The 13,353-nt window shown below is 36.3% G+C and overlaps 1 protein-coding gene across 3 annotated transcripts in view; it reads left to right on the plus strand.

Annotated features, from left to right (window-relative positions):
• The window catches only part of VPS50 (VPS50 subunit of EARP/GARPII complex), a 125,818-nt gene that overhangs the window by 91,123 nt on the left and 21,342 nt on the right, over positions 1–13,353 (plus strand). For all 3 annotated transcript variants that reach the window (XM_045062698.1, XM_004776425.3, XM_013047843.2), the window contains one exon: positions 7,640–7,761. In XM_045062698.1, coding sequence (XP_044918633.1) covers positions 7,640–7,761 — 122 coding nt within the window. The remainder of the gene's footprint in view (positions 1–7,639; positions 7,762–13,353) is intronic.

Below are 13,353 nucleotides of genomic sequence, written 5' to 3' on the forward strand. Positions count from 1 at the left end.
AAGGGGATTGAATGACAATAGAAATGTGCTCTTGATGGTAAATTCAGAAGTCAGTAACACAAATTCTACCTAAGGATTACTCATAGACATAGTGGACATTGTTTTCTAATAGTGGATTTAAGCAACTGAGAAAACTTGTATTATGCACCTTTGGTATGTCAACCCTATAAAGTAGAACAGTCCTGAATAAAACCTTACTCAGTGAAGAGAATCTCACCATTGTAATTTCAACCTTTGCCACCACCAGATCTTTTATTGGAATTGCAATTAGGTAACAATGCCTAGTATGCTTTTAACTCTCAGGTCTTCCCATTTAAAGATGGGATTAGGTGCTTCCATTATTCCCTCCAATAGACTTTTATGCCTACCACTTTCTCTCCCTCGGAGGTCTTTATCTTCAGTTTGTACATATTCATAAAATAGAACTTTGAGAGAACCACTCACTAAGGGGTCTCCAACCAGTTAATGCTATTCTATCCCCTGTTATTGCATTGAGGTGCTTGAAGATAATAAACTGGCAAAGGTAATGTCTCTTCTTACAAAGCCAGAAGTACAGTTGTGTAAATAAGATTGATTAATTTTGGGTGCCCGGGAAGATGAAGGAACTAATTATTCAGTAGTTGGGAGGCACATTTTAGAACATTAAAGGCATATTTAAAATGTCCTTTTCAAGTAGTATTTATTTGGCAGGTAATTAGGAGAGATTAAACAAAAAAGTGTTAATGGGGCTTCCCAGCCCCAGGTGGTACCTAAATCTGTTAGAAAGGCCCAGGGAGCCCTTCACAAGTGCAGAGAACTAATCAGAATGCTTACTTGTGTAAAGAGAAAATTCTGTCAGCCTGACAGTTTCCTGCAGACAGAAGCAGAGAAATTTTAAGGAATGTGTCTCATCACTGAAATAGCCTTGCTATTCAAGGTTCTCTCTCCTGGAGGCAGCTCGCACATGAGTAGATATGATAGGTCGGAGAGGGGCAGAAGATAGGTTGCCAGAATCCATGCTTGTAAAAACTACAGACCATAGGACAAAATTACTACTTTAGCAGCTGAAAAAAAATAAGACACCAGCACATCATGCATCCAGATTTAACATAAAACCAGAATAAAGTTATCTTTAAGAAACTTGATATTTTCATATGCAGTGTTTAAGAAAAAAATTTATCATTGTTTAATTTAGATTACATTCTCATATATCTGTTTTTCTAAAAATACTTACATTTTATTGGTCATTTATAGGTAATATTTTTAAACAATTTTAAAACCCTTTCTGAGCTGGTAGCTGTATATACAACATGGTATTTTGAGAGAATGTTCCAAGAAGTGTCATCCTTCAGTACAATGTACAAGAAAATGATATTAGAGATGTGTGGGGGGCTAACATAGAATATACAAACAATAATAAAAATAAATAACAGAAAGCAGTGATAGAGTAACAGAGTAAAATGATAGAATAAAAGCTCTCAAATGGAATAAAAGCTAAGGGCTTAGGTAACAGACATATTGATTTTTTACTCTGGTCCTCACTTCATTGTTGAGTGCATTTTTCTAAATTGTTTGAACTGAAAAATAAATAAATAAAAATAAATTGTTTGAGCTGAACTGACTTTTCCTTCCTTTCCTTTATGCCTCATTTATAGCATGTCCAGTTAACTTTTATGTGCTATTTATGTCCAATAATGATGTCTCCGCTTAGTGTACTGTGATAAGAATAATGAACATCCTTCCAGCTTGGATTCTGTTCTTGCTCTTCCCCGTCAGATTCTCAGCTCCTACAGATGAAAACATCTGGAGTTGGAGTCACCTTTGCAGCATATAGAGCATCTAACCAAGCACTTTTCACTTTCGTAGGTGCCCAATATATTGGACTGACACACCTTAGTTTTTAACATCCTGACTATTGGAGAAACATCTTTTCCTCCTCTCTTATCCTGATCCACAGCAGAGGAACACATACTTACAGTGCCTTCTCTGTACTCTTGTATTTACTCCTCTGCAGAGGTGTGGGGGCTCACTAATTGAGTTCCCCCGGGCCACCTTTCAGGGTGTGATCCCAGTTCTCTGTGCCCCCTGCTGATGAGCTGGGTAAGACAGGCTCACTGTTCCTCTAGGTTGTGGTTCTCCTCTGTGCTGTTCGTTGGTTGCTTTCCCTCTGTGGCTTCTCCCCATGAGTGTTCTGGACTCACAGTCCAGATTTTAGGATAATAGTTTAAACAGTGCTTCCCTTGTGAAGCTTTTCCTCAACAGGTTTGGTTTCTTTTACGTAGCACTCTATACTTCTCCCTCATTGCATTCATCGTAATTATAATTACTTAAAAATAACAGCAGTAGCTAAGATTTCTTGCTCCCTTGTTAAAGGCTTCGTAAACACGTTGTGTGCATTTTCTTATGAATTCTTCACAGTACCCTTTTTATACACCAAATCATTAAAGCCCAGAGATAAATAACTCGCTTAATGTCATGCCAGCTTCTAACTGGTAGAACCCAGATTGTCTGATCCTAGAGCCAGTAAGTTCTTTTCATGCTTCACAACCAGGAGAGGAAATCAGGAAAGTTAATTCTTATATCCAGGCGAAGTTCAGAGAGATTATAGTATAGGTTGGAAGCAAGAATAAGAACTTCTCACTAGTGATCATTTAGGAGGAGGTTCTTTTCTCAGTTATCTTGAGGCAGGAGGGAAGGGGGGCTTGGAAGACAAATTCACCAAAGTAAAGCCATTTTGGTGAACACAAAAAGTCAGTAGGTCATGAAGAATCATAAGATCAGACTCATGGGAAACCACAAGACACACTCCCTCAGGCAATAAGAGCCTCACAGCCTGGACATGCTTAAAATTGCTCCTATCCTTAAAATTGCTTCCATAACCTTAAGATAATGGAAAAACCAACTGCCCAATGTGAATGATGAACCCAAAGTTAAAGAGTAAACCCCTCTCTTTAGCTAACTTAAATAAAACTTATAAAACCCTTCCTTAGAGGCAAAGTGGGGGTCCTCTTCCTCACCAGGTAGGAGAGACTGCTACCTTGCTTATGAAGGAGTTGCTTTCTTACTTCTATGCTTAATCTTTGTCCCTTCCTCTGAAGGGCTTGCTTCTGAGTTCTTTCTTCCATGATGCTGAGAGCCCTTTTTGCAAGGGGCCTGAGGCCCTCCCTCCTGGAGTGTTGGCCAGTTTGGCGTCAATCTGGGTATTCCTCCCTATTCTCAAAGCACACTGTGTCCACTCCTCTCCCCTGTCCTCTCTAGGGAACTCTAGAAGGGAAGAAAGGGAAGGTGAAGTGCAGCTGAATGAACCACATCTTAATCCACTGGCCACGTTTTTTTGAACCAGGCAGGCTAACTTCAGAGCCATGCTGTACTTTTTTTAAATTAAGGTAATATTCTCACCGTAACACAATAAATAATAGAGAAGAGGTCATGATGAAAAGCAGCATTCTCCCACCCCAGGGCCCTCCTGCCACTAGCATGCAGGAAGTTTCTTGGTCTGTTTCTGTTTACCTTTCTTCTAGTTGTAATTTCTCAAAAAAGGGTGATAAACAGTAAATGTTTTGAATTCTTGTTGGTCTGAATATGTCTGTATTCTGCCCTTTCTCTGAATGGCAATCGAGCTATGTATAGAATTGTAGATTAAAAATTATTTTTCCTTAGAAAGTTGAAACCTCTAGTATTCTATTTTACTGTAGATGAATTTCTTTTTTTTTCTTTTTTCTTTTTTTCTCTTTCTCTGAAAGCTTTTGGTGTTTATTCCCTTGATAGTTCAGAATTCTCTAGTGATCTGTCTAGGTGTGAGTTATTTTTCATTAAATGTGTTGGGTAGTTCATGACCCTTTCAGTCTGAAGGCTCTTGTGCTCCTCAGTTGTGACTAATGCTACTATTTATTTGATGATTTCCACCTCCCCATTTTCTCTACCCTCTTTATTCTTTGATTTCCTGTTGGTCAAATGTTTAGATTGGCCCCTTCCTGTCTCCCATATTTTCTGTAATGTTTTCCATAGTTTTGTCTTTTTGCTGTACCTTCTATAGATGTCATTTTTTCAATTATTTTCTTTAATTTTTAATTTTAAAAGTCACTTTTAAAATCTTCAAGAGTCCTTCCATATTCTCTGTTTTTCCCTCCCATATTTTTCTGCTATACTGTTTTACATAATTATTATATATGTATAGCTTGAATTAGTTGTTTTCTCTGGGATCAGCTTTTCTTTTTTGCTTTTACTCTCTGAGTTTTCCTCCTGGGCCTGCTGATTTTTGATGACCTATTCATATCCAAAATAGAAGGCCAAGGCAGCTGTGGTGCTGCCTGGGTGTCCCCTGCTGAGTAATGAGAGCTATGCTCTCCCTCTCCCTGCCCCCTTTCTTCTCAGTAGGAATCCTGAGAGGGGACTTTGTAAAGAGCATGGCAGGGCTGGGTGGATTTACTAGTAGTCTTTACCTTAAGGGGACAGATCCTCAAATTTCTCGAATTAGGTAGATTTTCATCTGTGGTGCCAACATCTACTCTAGAAGCCTTCATCTTTGTAATTTATTATTTTTTTAAGTTTGCTCCATTTTTTTGTTTGGTTTGTTTCATATACATAATATATATATTATATTTATATATATGAAACCAAACAAAAAAATATATATATATAAAATAATATATATATTTAATAATATATATTTATATATATATATTTAAAGATTTTATTTATTTGAGAGAGAGAGAGAGAAGGAGCAGGGGAAAGGGGAGAGGGAGAGGGAGAAGCAGACTCCCTGATGGGTGGGGAGCCTATGTGGGGCTCAGTCTCCAATCTGGCTGGGATCATGACCTGCGCTGAATCCTGAGCTGAAGGCAGAGAGGCTTAATAGACTGAGGCACCCAGGTGCCCCTGTTTCCTTCTTTTAGAGAGAAATCCTAAAAATTGTTGTTTTCTTTTGTTTCTGTCTGTGGGAACAGCCTGGCAACCTGTGCTCTGATGTTGGTGAGGGATAGTGGTAGAGGAGGGCATGCTGACTGGTAGTTTTTCCCATATGTGGGCTTCAGATAACCATCCTTTTTCAGCTGCATTTTTTGTTTGCATCCTCTTGCTCTACCCACTGAATCTAAGCAATAACCATCCTACAAGAATAGCTTTCACCTCCTTCATGGTCATCTTTGCATTTTGCCATCAGTCTGCTCCCATCTCTTCTCTGTCATCCAGACAGGGGTTGGGACACCATAGCATGCAGGTCAAATCGCTTAGGCTATCTGTTTTTATAAAATAAAGTTTTATTGGAACACAGCTATGATCATTTGTTTGTATGTTGTCTGTGGCTGCGTTTGTGCTACAGAGGCAGAGTTGAGTGGTTGCAACGGAGACCAGCAGAGCTCAGTAGTTGCCACAGCATGTGCTCTGTTCCTTTACAAAAAAGGTTTGCCAACCTCTGGTTTAGAAATTTTTTGAAATTTCTAATTTTCTGATCATGCCTGCTCACCTTTACTTCCTCATCCCTTTCTCTTCATAAATACAGGCTTAATCCACTGTAAAATTGCTTTAACTCAGTAATTCTGAGGAGGACCATAAGCGTCCTCAGGCCTCCGAAGGCCTACTCTGCCCTCATGAGCTGGAGAGACAGAGTTCCTATTCTTACTCCTTTTAATATGCCAGCAGCCTGATTATCAATGGCTGCCTTCCTTGTGCGACCTTTTAAGGTGTGAGAGCAGAGACTAATTCCTTGTGTCTTAACAAAAGCCAAGGACATAGTAAGACTCCAGAGAGTCTTTGTTGAATATTAGATGAATAAATGAATATAAATATGTTTAAAAATTTTTTTAGAGTAGTGGGTTTTTAATCTAGTTCTTTTTCTTTTGAATGCAACATTTAAAATAGCTTTTATCTGTTAATAATTCATTTATATATTCTTTAAGAATAATTATATGAACAATGGCTTATCTTATTATTAATAATGGAGAGAAGCCTTGTGTTCTGGATATTTATCAATGCAGATATTTGCATTCTACCTCATTTTACTTATTATCTCTCTTTTTTTCTTTTACAGGTTAAAATAATATAACACAGTATTTTTTCTTTTTTGTTGTTTTCCCACAGTGTCACATTATTTTATATGTATATAGTTGCAGTTTAAAAACTGTATGTTTGTGATTGATAAAATATCTGCTAGTGAACCAGAATGTTCTAGGAGCATAATTTTCAAATATTTTTCATTAGTAATTTTTTAAAAATGTGTGAAATAAAAGATGATTCTGAAACAATAGACTTGTAAATAAGAGTAAGAATAGCATCTGAGTTGGAATGGTTTCTACTTTTTGGTATGTATATGTGTCTTCCTGACTGAGTATTATTTAGAATCATCGCTCATGTAAATTAAGTCAGCTGTATGGAGTTCTTAAATAATAAAGAAATGGTTTTGCTAGTAGACATTTCCATTAGAGTAAATTTGTCATTTTTTTTCTCCTGCAGTTAATGTGTTTCTCTTGAGTCATGGTGTCTTCAGTAGTACCAATTTAAAATTTATAACAGTTACATTAAGTAGAGCGAGCACCTGAATTATTTGCTCATTTGGAAATTAGGCAAATGGCCTGTTTTAACATCTTCTGCAGAAGAGCATTTTTTTTATGGATGTGCTCCTTTCCCTGTTATTTCCCATAAAAGAAAAACACAATTAGGGACTTGTTATTATTGTTATTTGATTCAGCCCATCTCCCATGTACCCTTCAAATACATCAACAAATTTATAAATGCAGAAATTTTGGTTTTTAAATTTCTTTTCCCTAACTGTATCATATGTTTAGAGAAAAGAGATTGTAATATTAGCATCTCCCAAAGAAGGGACTGAGGAGGACATTTTCTTAGCACTTTGAGAGTACTGAGCTCTTGAATGCTATAATGATAAAGAAATGTCCTTGGGGCATCAGGGTGGCTCAGTGGGTTAAGGCCTCTGCCTTTGGCTCCGGTCATGGTCTCAGGGTCCTGGGATAGAGTTCTGCATTGGGCTCTCTGCTCAGTGGGGAGTCTGCCTCCCCTCTTTCTGTCTGCCTCTCTGCCTACTTGTGAGCTCTGTCAAGTAAATAAATAAAATCTTTAAAAAAAAAAAAAAAGAAAGAAAGAAATGTCCTTGACCTCTGATGTAAGATTTCACAGGGCTAGGATTCAGGGGAATAGGAAGTGCCTTCCATGTATCCTTTTTCTTGCTTTTTTACTTTTGCTGTGTGTATATAAGCTTATGGGGAAAATGCTTTATCTCAAGTACATTGTCTTTTGTTTTATTATACCTAAACATTTTTGAGAAAAATTTTAAATGGAATCTCCAAGAATGTGGAACTGTGTTATGTGTTTGGGCAGTGTCATTTGTAGAGGAGCACAGATTCCATGAATATTTGACAAACAGTAAAATACAATGATATAAAAACATTTTTATAGGTAGTATATAGATCAGTGCTATCCTGCAGTTCTTTCCAAGATGATGAGCCTGTTCTGTATCTGTGCTGTCCAATATTGTAGCCACTGGCCACTAATGATTACTGATTACTTGAAACATGGCTAGGAACTGAGGAATGTAATAGTTCATTAAAAATATATGTATTGGTAAAGTGGTTTTTTAAATTGTCTCTTTATAATAATAGACTGATAGATTTTAATTTTTTTCTAAATTTGATTTTTTTCTTTTCAGGTAAATATATGCAGATGATGAACATTCTTAAGCCAATTGCCTTTGATGTTATCCATTTCATGTCTCAGCTATTTGATTATTACTTGTATGCAATATATACCTTTTTTGGTCGGAATGATTCAGTAAGTCACCTTTGGAGGGAAAGTCTGTTACTTATAAAATTTATTTATTTTTAAAATATAAAGGTTTTCATTCTCTTCATATAAAATACACAAATAATATTATTTTGAAAATTATCCATCAGAAATCTAACAAACTTATTGCTATCACCTTCTTGTCTACCTAATTACCTTATTTATATATTAATTTTACTTCAAAATGATAAACATATTTTATGTTATTCAGAGTTTTGGCAGAAAAAGTGCAGCATCTGTTTTTAACCTTAACATATTTTGGCAAAGAAAAATGTGTGGGTTGCTTTGTTTAAATCTGGCCCAGTGTGTATAATTACTGCACAGTAAATGAGACATTTTAAATATTGGCTTATAAACCTTAGCAGACACTACTACATCAGAAAATTATGGCAAATATTTATTAAAATAATTGAAAACCTTTGAACTGAACCTTCTGTGTGCTACAGAATTACTTCCTGTACTACCTTTTTGTGTTTCTGAAGCTCTTATTGATTTTATCTTTCCTACTCCTAAAGAGAACAACACAATATTAGGCAGGTAACTTATCTGCTATTTGGTAATTATTATGTGGCTCACCTCGATATTTTATAGATTTCTGTGTAAAAGGATATTGTTGGGTCCTATGACTATATCACAATGCTGATTTTTCACATAATATATTTTGTATCTTTTTAAAAATGTGAATTTTAATGGTGATTACATTTATTATATAAATTTTGTATCCCTGCTGTAATATATCAAAGGCATTTTTTTAATAGATTTTATTTATTTATTTATTTATTTAAGAGTGTGTGAGTATGGGGAGGGGCAGAAACAAGTAGACTCTGCTGAAGCCTGGAGTCCAACATAGGGCTCAACCTTATGACCCGAGCCAAAACCAAGAGTCAGACGCCTAACTGACTGAGCCACCTAGGTGCTCCAAAAATATGATGTTTTAATAATGGGATCTTAACTTCCTATTCTTAATTCTCTATAATATTCCTTAGAAAGAATGCTAATAAAATCAGAGTAAGAGTGTTGCTGCAGAATTTAGGTTACTATAAAATGGGTACTAATTCATTGCTCTGAATTTGGAAACTCAATAACTAAATATTAGAGAAGAAAGACATTCTAGAATTTTAGCTAATTGTCAGAATCTTTAATTCTTCCAGATGAGCCTTTCTCTCTCTCCTGAGCTGAGCCTCCATACCAGCATTGTCCAAGAGAAGTTTTACAGTCACAGAAATACTCAAAATTTCTGCTATTAGGGTAGCCGCTGGCCACGTGTGACTTTTAAGCACTTGCAATGTGATTAGTGTGACAGACTTTTTAATTGTATTTAATTTTAGCTAATTTATCTCTAGATATAAATGGACACATGTGGCTGCTGATCATCATATTGGGTACTACACTTATGGACCACATTGTTGATAATATGTATTAAAATAGGGCCCTTTGGAAGCTTTTGGGAACTAATTCTTTTGGACATGACTTTCTAGCTGATTGTATACTGGCACAGATTTGTCTACAGTGGAGTTCACTAGGACCTGAGAAAGTTAGCAAAGTATACTTAGGTGCTTATTGTAAAAAAGGCTACGTATTTTATTGTCCTTTTATTAAAGGACACATTAACCTCATGTTTTGTATTAAAAGCATTTTCAGTCTTATAAGACTTAGTAACAGCTATTTCACTGTATTGAAATAATTAGCTGCCAGTTATAAGTATTTCTGTCCTTAACCTGGGTTTCTACACATACATCATGTTAGAAACATTTTGTATTATATGAACTGATAAAAGGTGCCTATGAGCAAGGATGTATGAATAAATAGAGCACTCACTCTACCTCTTGTATTTTTAAGAAAGATTTTTTCTATTGTTAGAGTATGCTTAGTAAACTACCTTTTATCTACCATGTGAATATTGGAAATATGTGCATCTTAGAACAATTTATAATTCAGACCCTATTTTTGATTCTGCAGAACTGAAGGAAACCATATTTAAAGCACAACAAAGACTGACTCTCTATAAAAAGGGGTTTTACAAATTTATAAAAAGAACCACTCCATTTTTCTATATTCTATATAGAATATAGAATTCTATTTCTATATTTTGCTTTGCTTAGTTTTTTTTAAAGATTTATTTATTTTAGAGAGAGAGCTCAAGTGGAAGCTGGGACACAGGGAGAGAGAGAGAGAATCTCAGCAGACGCCCTGCTGAGCATGGAGCCCAATGTGGGGCTCCATCCCAGGAAACTGGGAACACTGAAAAGAGTAGGGGGGGAAAGTGCAGAAGAAAAAGAGGCAGAGAGGGGTTCCCCAAAATCTTTTACCCCTGTATTTGATTAACTCATAACCTCTTTATATGAAACAGATTGACTGGAGCCAAAGAAAAAAACATCTGAACAGAGAATGAAGCTGTTGCATAAGAGACAGTTTGTAGTGCAAGCCCAGCCAAGAAAATTACGTAGTGAAAACAAAGGAAACAGTGCTCAGTGGAGAAAAAACAAAATCCCAGAACTCCAGAATTAAATTGGTAATGCAGTCTAACTTTACCCAACATACATAAGTCCAAAAAAAGTGGAGTACATCCTTAAGTAAAAAGAAAATCAATTTAGTTTGACTCCAAGATGTTGGAACTAAGGGATAAGAATTTTAAATGGACTATCAGAACCATCTCAAATAAAGTAAGACAGAAGAAGTTTTAAATGTATGAACATCTCAGTAGAAAAATAGGAAGATCTAATAGAAACATTAATTAAAAAACCTAAGTGGGGACACCTGGGTGGCTCAGTGGGTTAAGGCCTCTGCCTTCAGCTCCAGTCATGATCCTAGGGTCCTGGGATTGAGCCCTGCATTGGGCTCTCTGCTCAGTGGGGAGCCTGCTTCCCTCCCCTCTCTCTGCCTACTTGTGATCTCTGTCTGTCAAATAAATAAATAAAGTCTTTAAAAAAAAATAGTTTGAAAGTGCTATTTTCTCTGCTTGAAAGCACTTTCATAAAAACAAACAAAAAAAACACCAAAGGGGAATCCTAGAACTGCAAAATAGAATTTCAGCAATTTAAAAAAATTTACTGAATGTACTTTACAATCAAATAGACATGGCAGAGGAAAGAATATGTGAACTTGAAGACTGACTAATACAAATTATTCAAAATGAAGAACATAGAGAAAAAAGATTGGAAAACAAAATGATCGAAGCCTTAGGACCATGTTAAGTTATAGCAAATGATCAAATATACATATATTTGGAATACCAGATGGAGAAGAAAGAGAATAAGGTAGAAAAAAAAAATACTTGAAAAAACACTGGTCAAAATTTGCAGATACAGGATAGTAAATGAGTAGCAAGCAGAGTAAGCACAAAGGAACATAACAGCATGATACCTCATGGTGAAACTGTGCCTGGAAAACTACAAGGACTATATAGGACCAATGATCTGATTCAGCTGACTCCTCTTGGAAAACTGTAGAGGCTAGGAGAGAGTTAATAACTTTAAGGTACTAAAAGAGAAGAAAACAGTGTTAATCCAGAATTTGTATCTAGCAAAACACCATTCAAGAATGAAGGTGAGGGGCACCTGGGTGGCTCAGTGGGTTAAGCCGCTGCCTTCGGCTCAGGTCATGATCTCAGGGTCCTGGGATCGAGCCCCGTGTCGGGCTCTCTCCTCAGTGGGGAGCCTGCTTCCCTTCCTCTCTCTGCCTGCCTTTCCTACTTGTGATCTCTGTCTGTCAAATGAATAAATAAAAATTCTTTAAAAAAAAAAAAAAAAGAATGAAGGTGAGAGGCCCCTGGGTGGCTCAGTCAATCATCTGCCCTTGGCTTGAGTCATAATCCCAGGATCCTGGGATGGAGCCCCATGTTAGGCTCCCTGCTGAGCTGGGGAGGTGCTTGTACTCCCTCACATGATCTCTCTCTCTCAAATAAATGTATAAAATCTTTAAAAAAAAAAAAGAAGAAGAAGAATGAAGGTGAAATTAAGACACTTTTCGATAAAAAGAAAAAAAAAACTAAGAGAACTTGTCACCAACAGACATATAATACTTAAATGCTGAAGGAATTTTTTTTAGGCTGAAGGAAAGTGATACCAGAAAACTTGGTCTTCAGGAAAGAGTGAAGAGCATGGTAATGGAAACTAGTTGGGAAAATACAAAAGATTATTTTTTTCTTTTTCTAGCTTTTTTGTAAACTATATTGCTGTTTAAAAATGAAATCTTAACATTATTTTCTGGAGTTCATAATATATGTAAATGTATTTCATATAACAACTGTAAGAAGATATGTACCTATAAGATGACAAGATTTCTATATATTAGGTTAAATGGAACATTTTTAACAGCGAATGGATTGTGAAATATCTAGAATGTATATTGTAATTCTTTGGACAATGAAAATTAATATTGAAGACTTAGCTCTTTTGCCAATAGGAAGATTATATTAGAATTCTAAAAAATAATATTCATATAATCAGAAAAGGCAAGAAAAGGGGAACCAAGGAACAAAAAAGAGATAACCTGTAATGATGGTAGCTTTAAGTCCAACCAGTGATCAGATTTAATATTAATGGACTAAGCACTCAAATTAGAAGGCAGAGATTGTCAGAATGATTAAAACAAATAAAAAAATAAATATTTTAAAAAATTGGGGGGGGCAAAGATTTATTTATTTATTTGACAGAGAGAGGCAGTGAGAGAGGGAACACAAGCAGGAGGAGTGGGAGAGGGAGAAGCAGGGAGCCAGATGTGTGGCTCAATCCCAGGACCCTGAGATCAGGAACTGAGCCCAAGGCAGATGCCTAATGACAGCCACACAGGCACCCAAAAGAAACACTTTAAATATAACAAAAACACACCTAGGTTGAAAGCAAATTCATTGAAAAGTTATGCCATGCAAACAGTAAGTGTTTGCTTTCTTAAGAAAACTACAGTAGTTTGGGCACCGGGGTGGCTCAGTTGGTTGAGTCTGCTTTTGGCTCAGGTCATGATCCCAGGGTCCTGGAATGGAGCCCCACCTTCCCCACATCAGGCTGCCTTCCTTTCCCTCTGCCCTTCCTCCTGCTCATGTGAGCACTCGCTAGCTCTCTCACTTCTTCTTCCTTCTTCCCTCTCCCTCTCCAGTAAATAAAATCTTTAAAAAAGAGTTGCATTAGCTACGTTAATATCAGATAAAATATATTTGAAAGCATAATGTGTTAAGAGAGATAGAGGGATTCATAATTAAGGGTCAGTTCAGCTGGAAGGAATAGCAAGCATAAATATGTGTGTGACTACTTAACATAGCTTCAAAATACATAAGACAGTAATTGACAGAACTCAAGAGAAAACAAAAAAAAAAAATCCATGATAGCTGGAGATTTTAAAACTACACAGTAACTAATACAACAAGTATATAGAAAATCAGCAAGTACGTAGAAGATTTGAACAACAGTTTCAACCATCTTCAGTTAATTGATGTTTATGGGACACCACACCCAACAGTGGCAGAATATATATTCTTTTCAAGTGCACATGATATGCTCATCAGGATAGACCCTATTTTGTGGGCCATTAAGTATGTTCTAGTGAATTCAAAATCATGTAGAATATATTCTCTGATGATAATGT

The sequence above is a fragment of the Mustela putorius genome, unplaced genomic scaffold, assembly GCF_011764305.1.
Source record: "Mustela putorius furo isolate JIRA1106 unplaced genomic scaffold, ASM1176430v1.1 tig00003845_pilon_pilon_pilon, whole genome shotgun sequence".
NCBI lineage: Eukaryota > Metazoa > Chordata > Mammalia > Carnivora > Mustelidae > Mustela > Mustela putorius.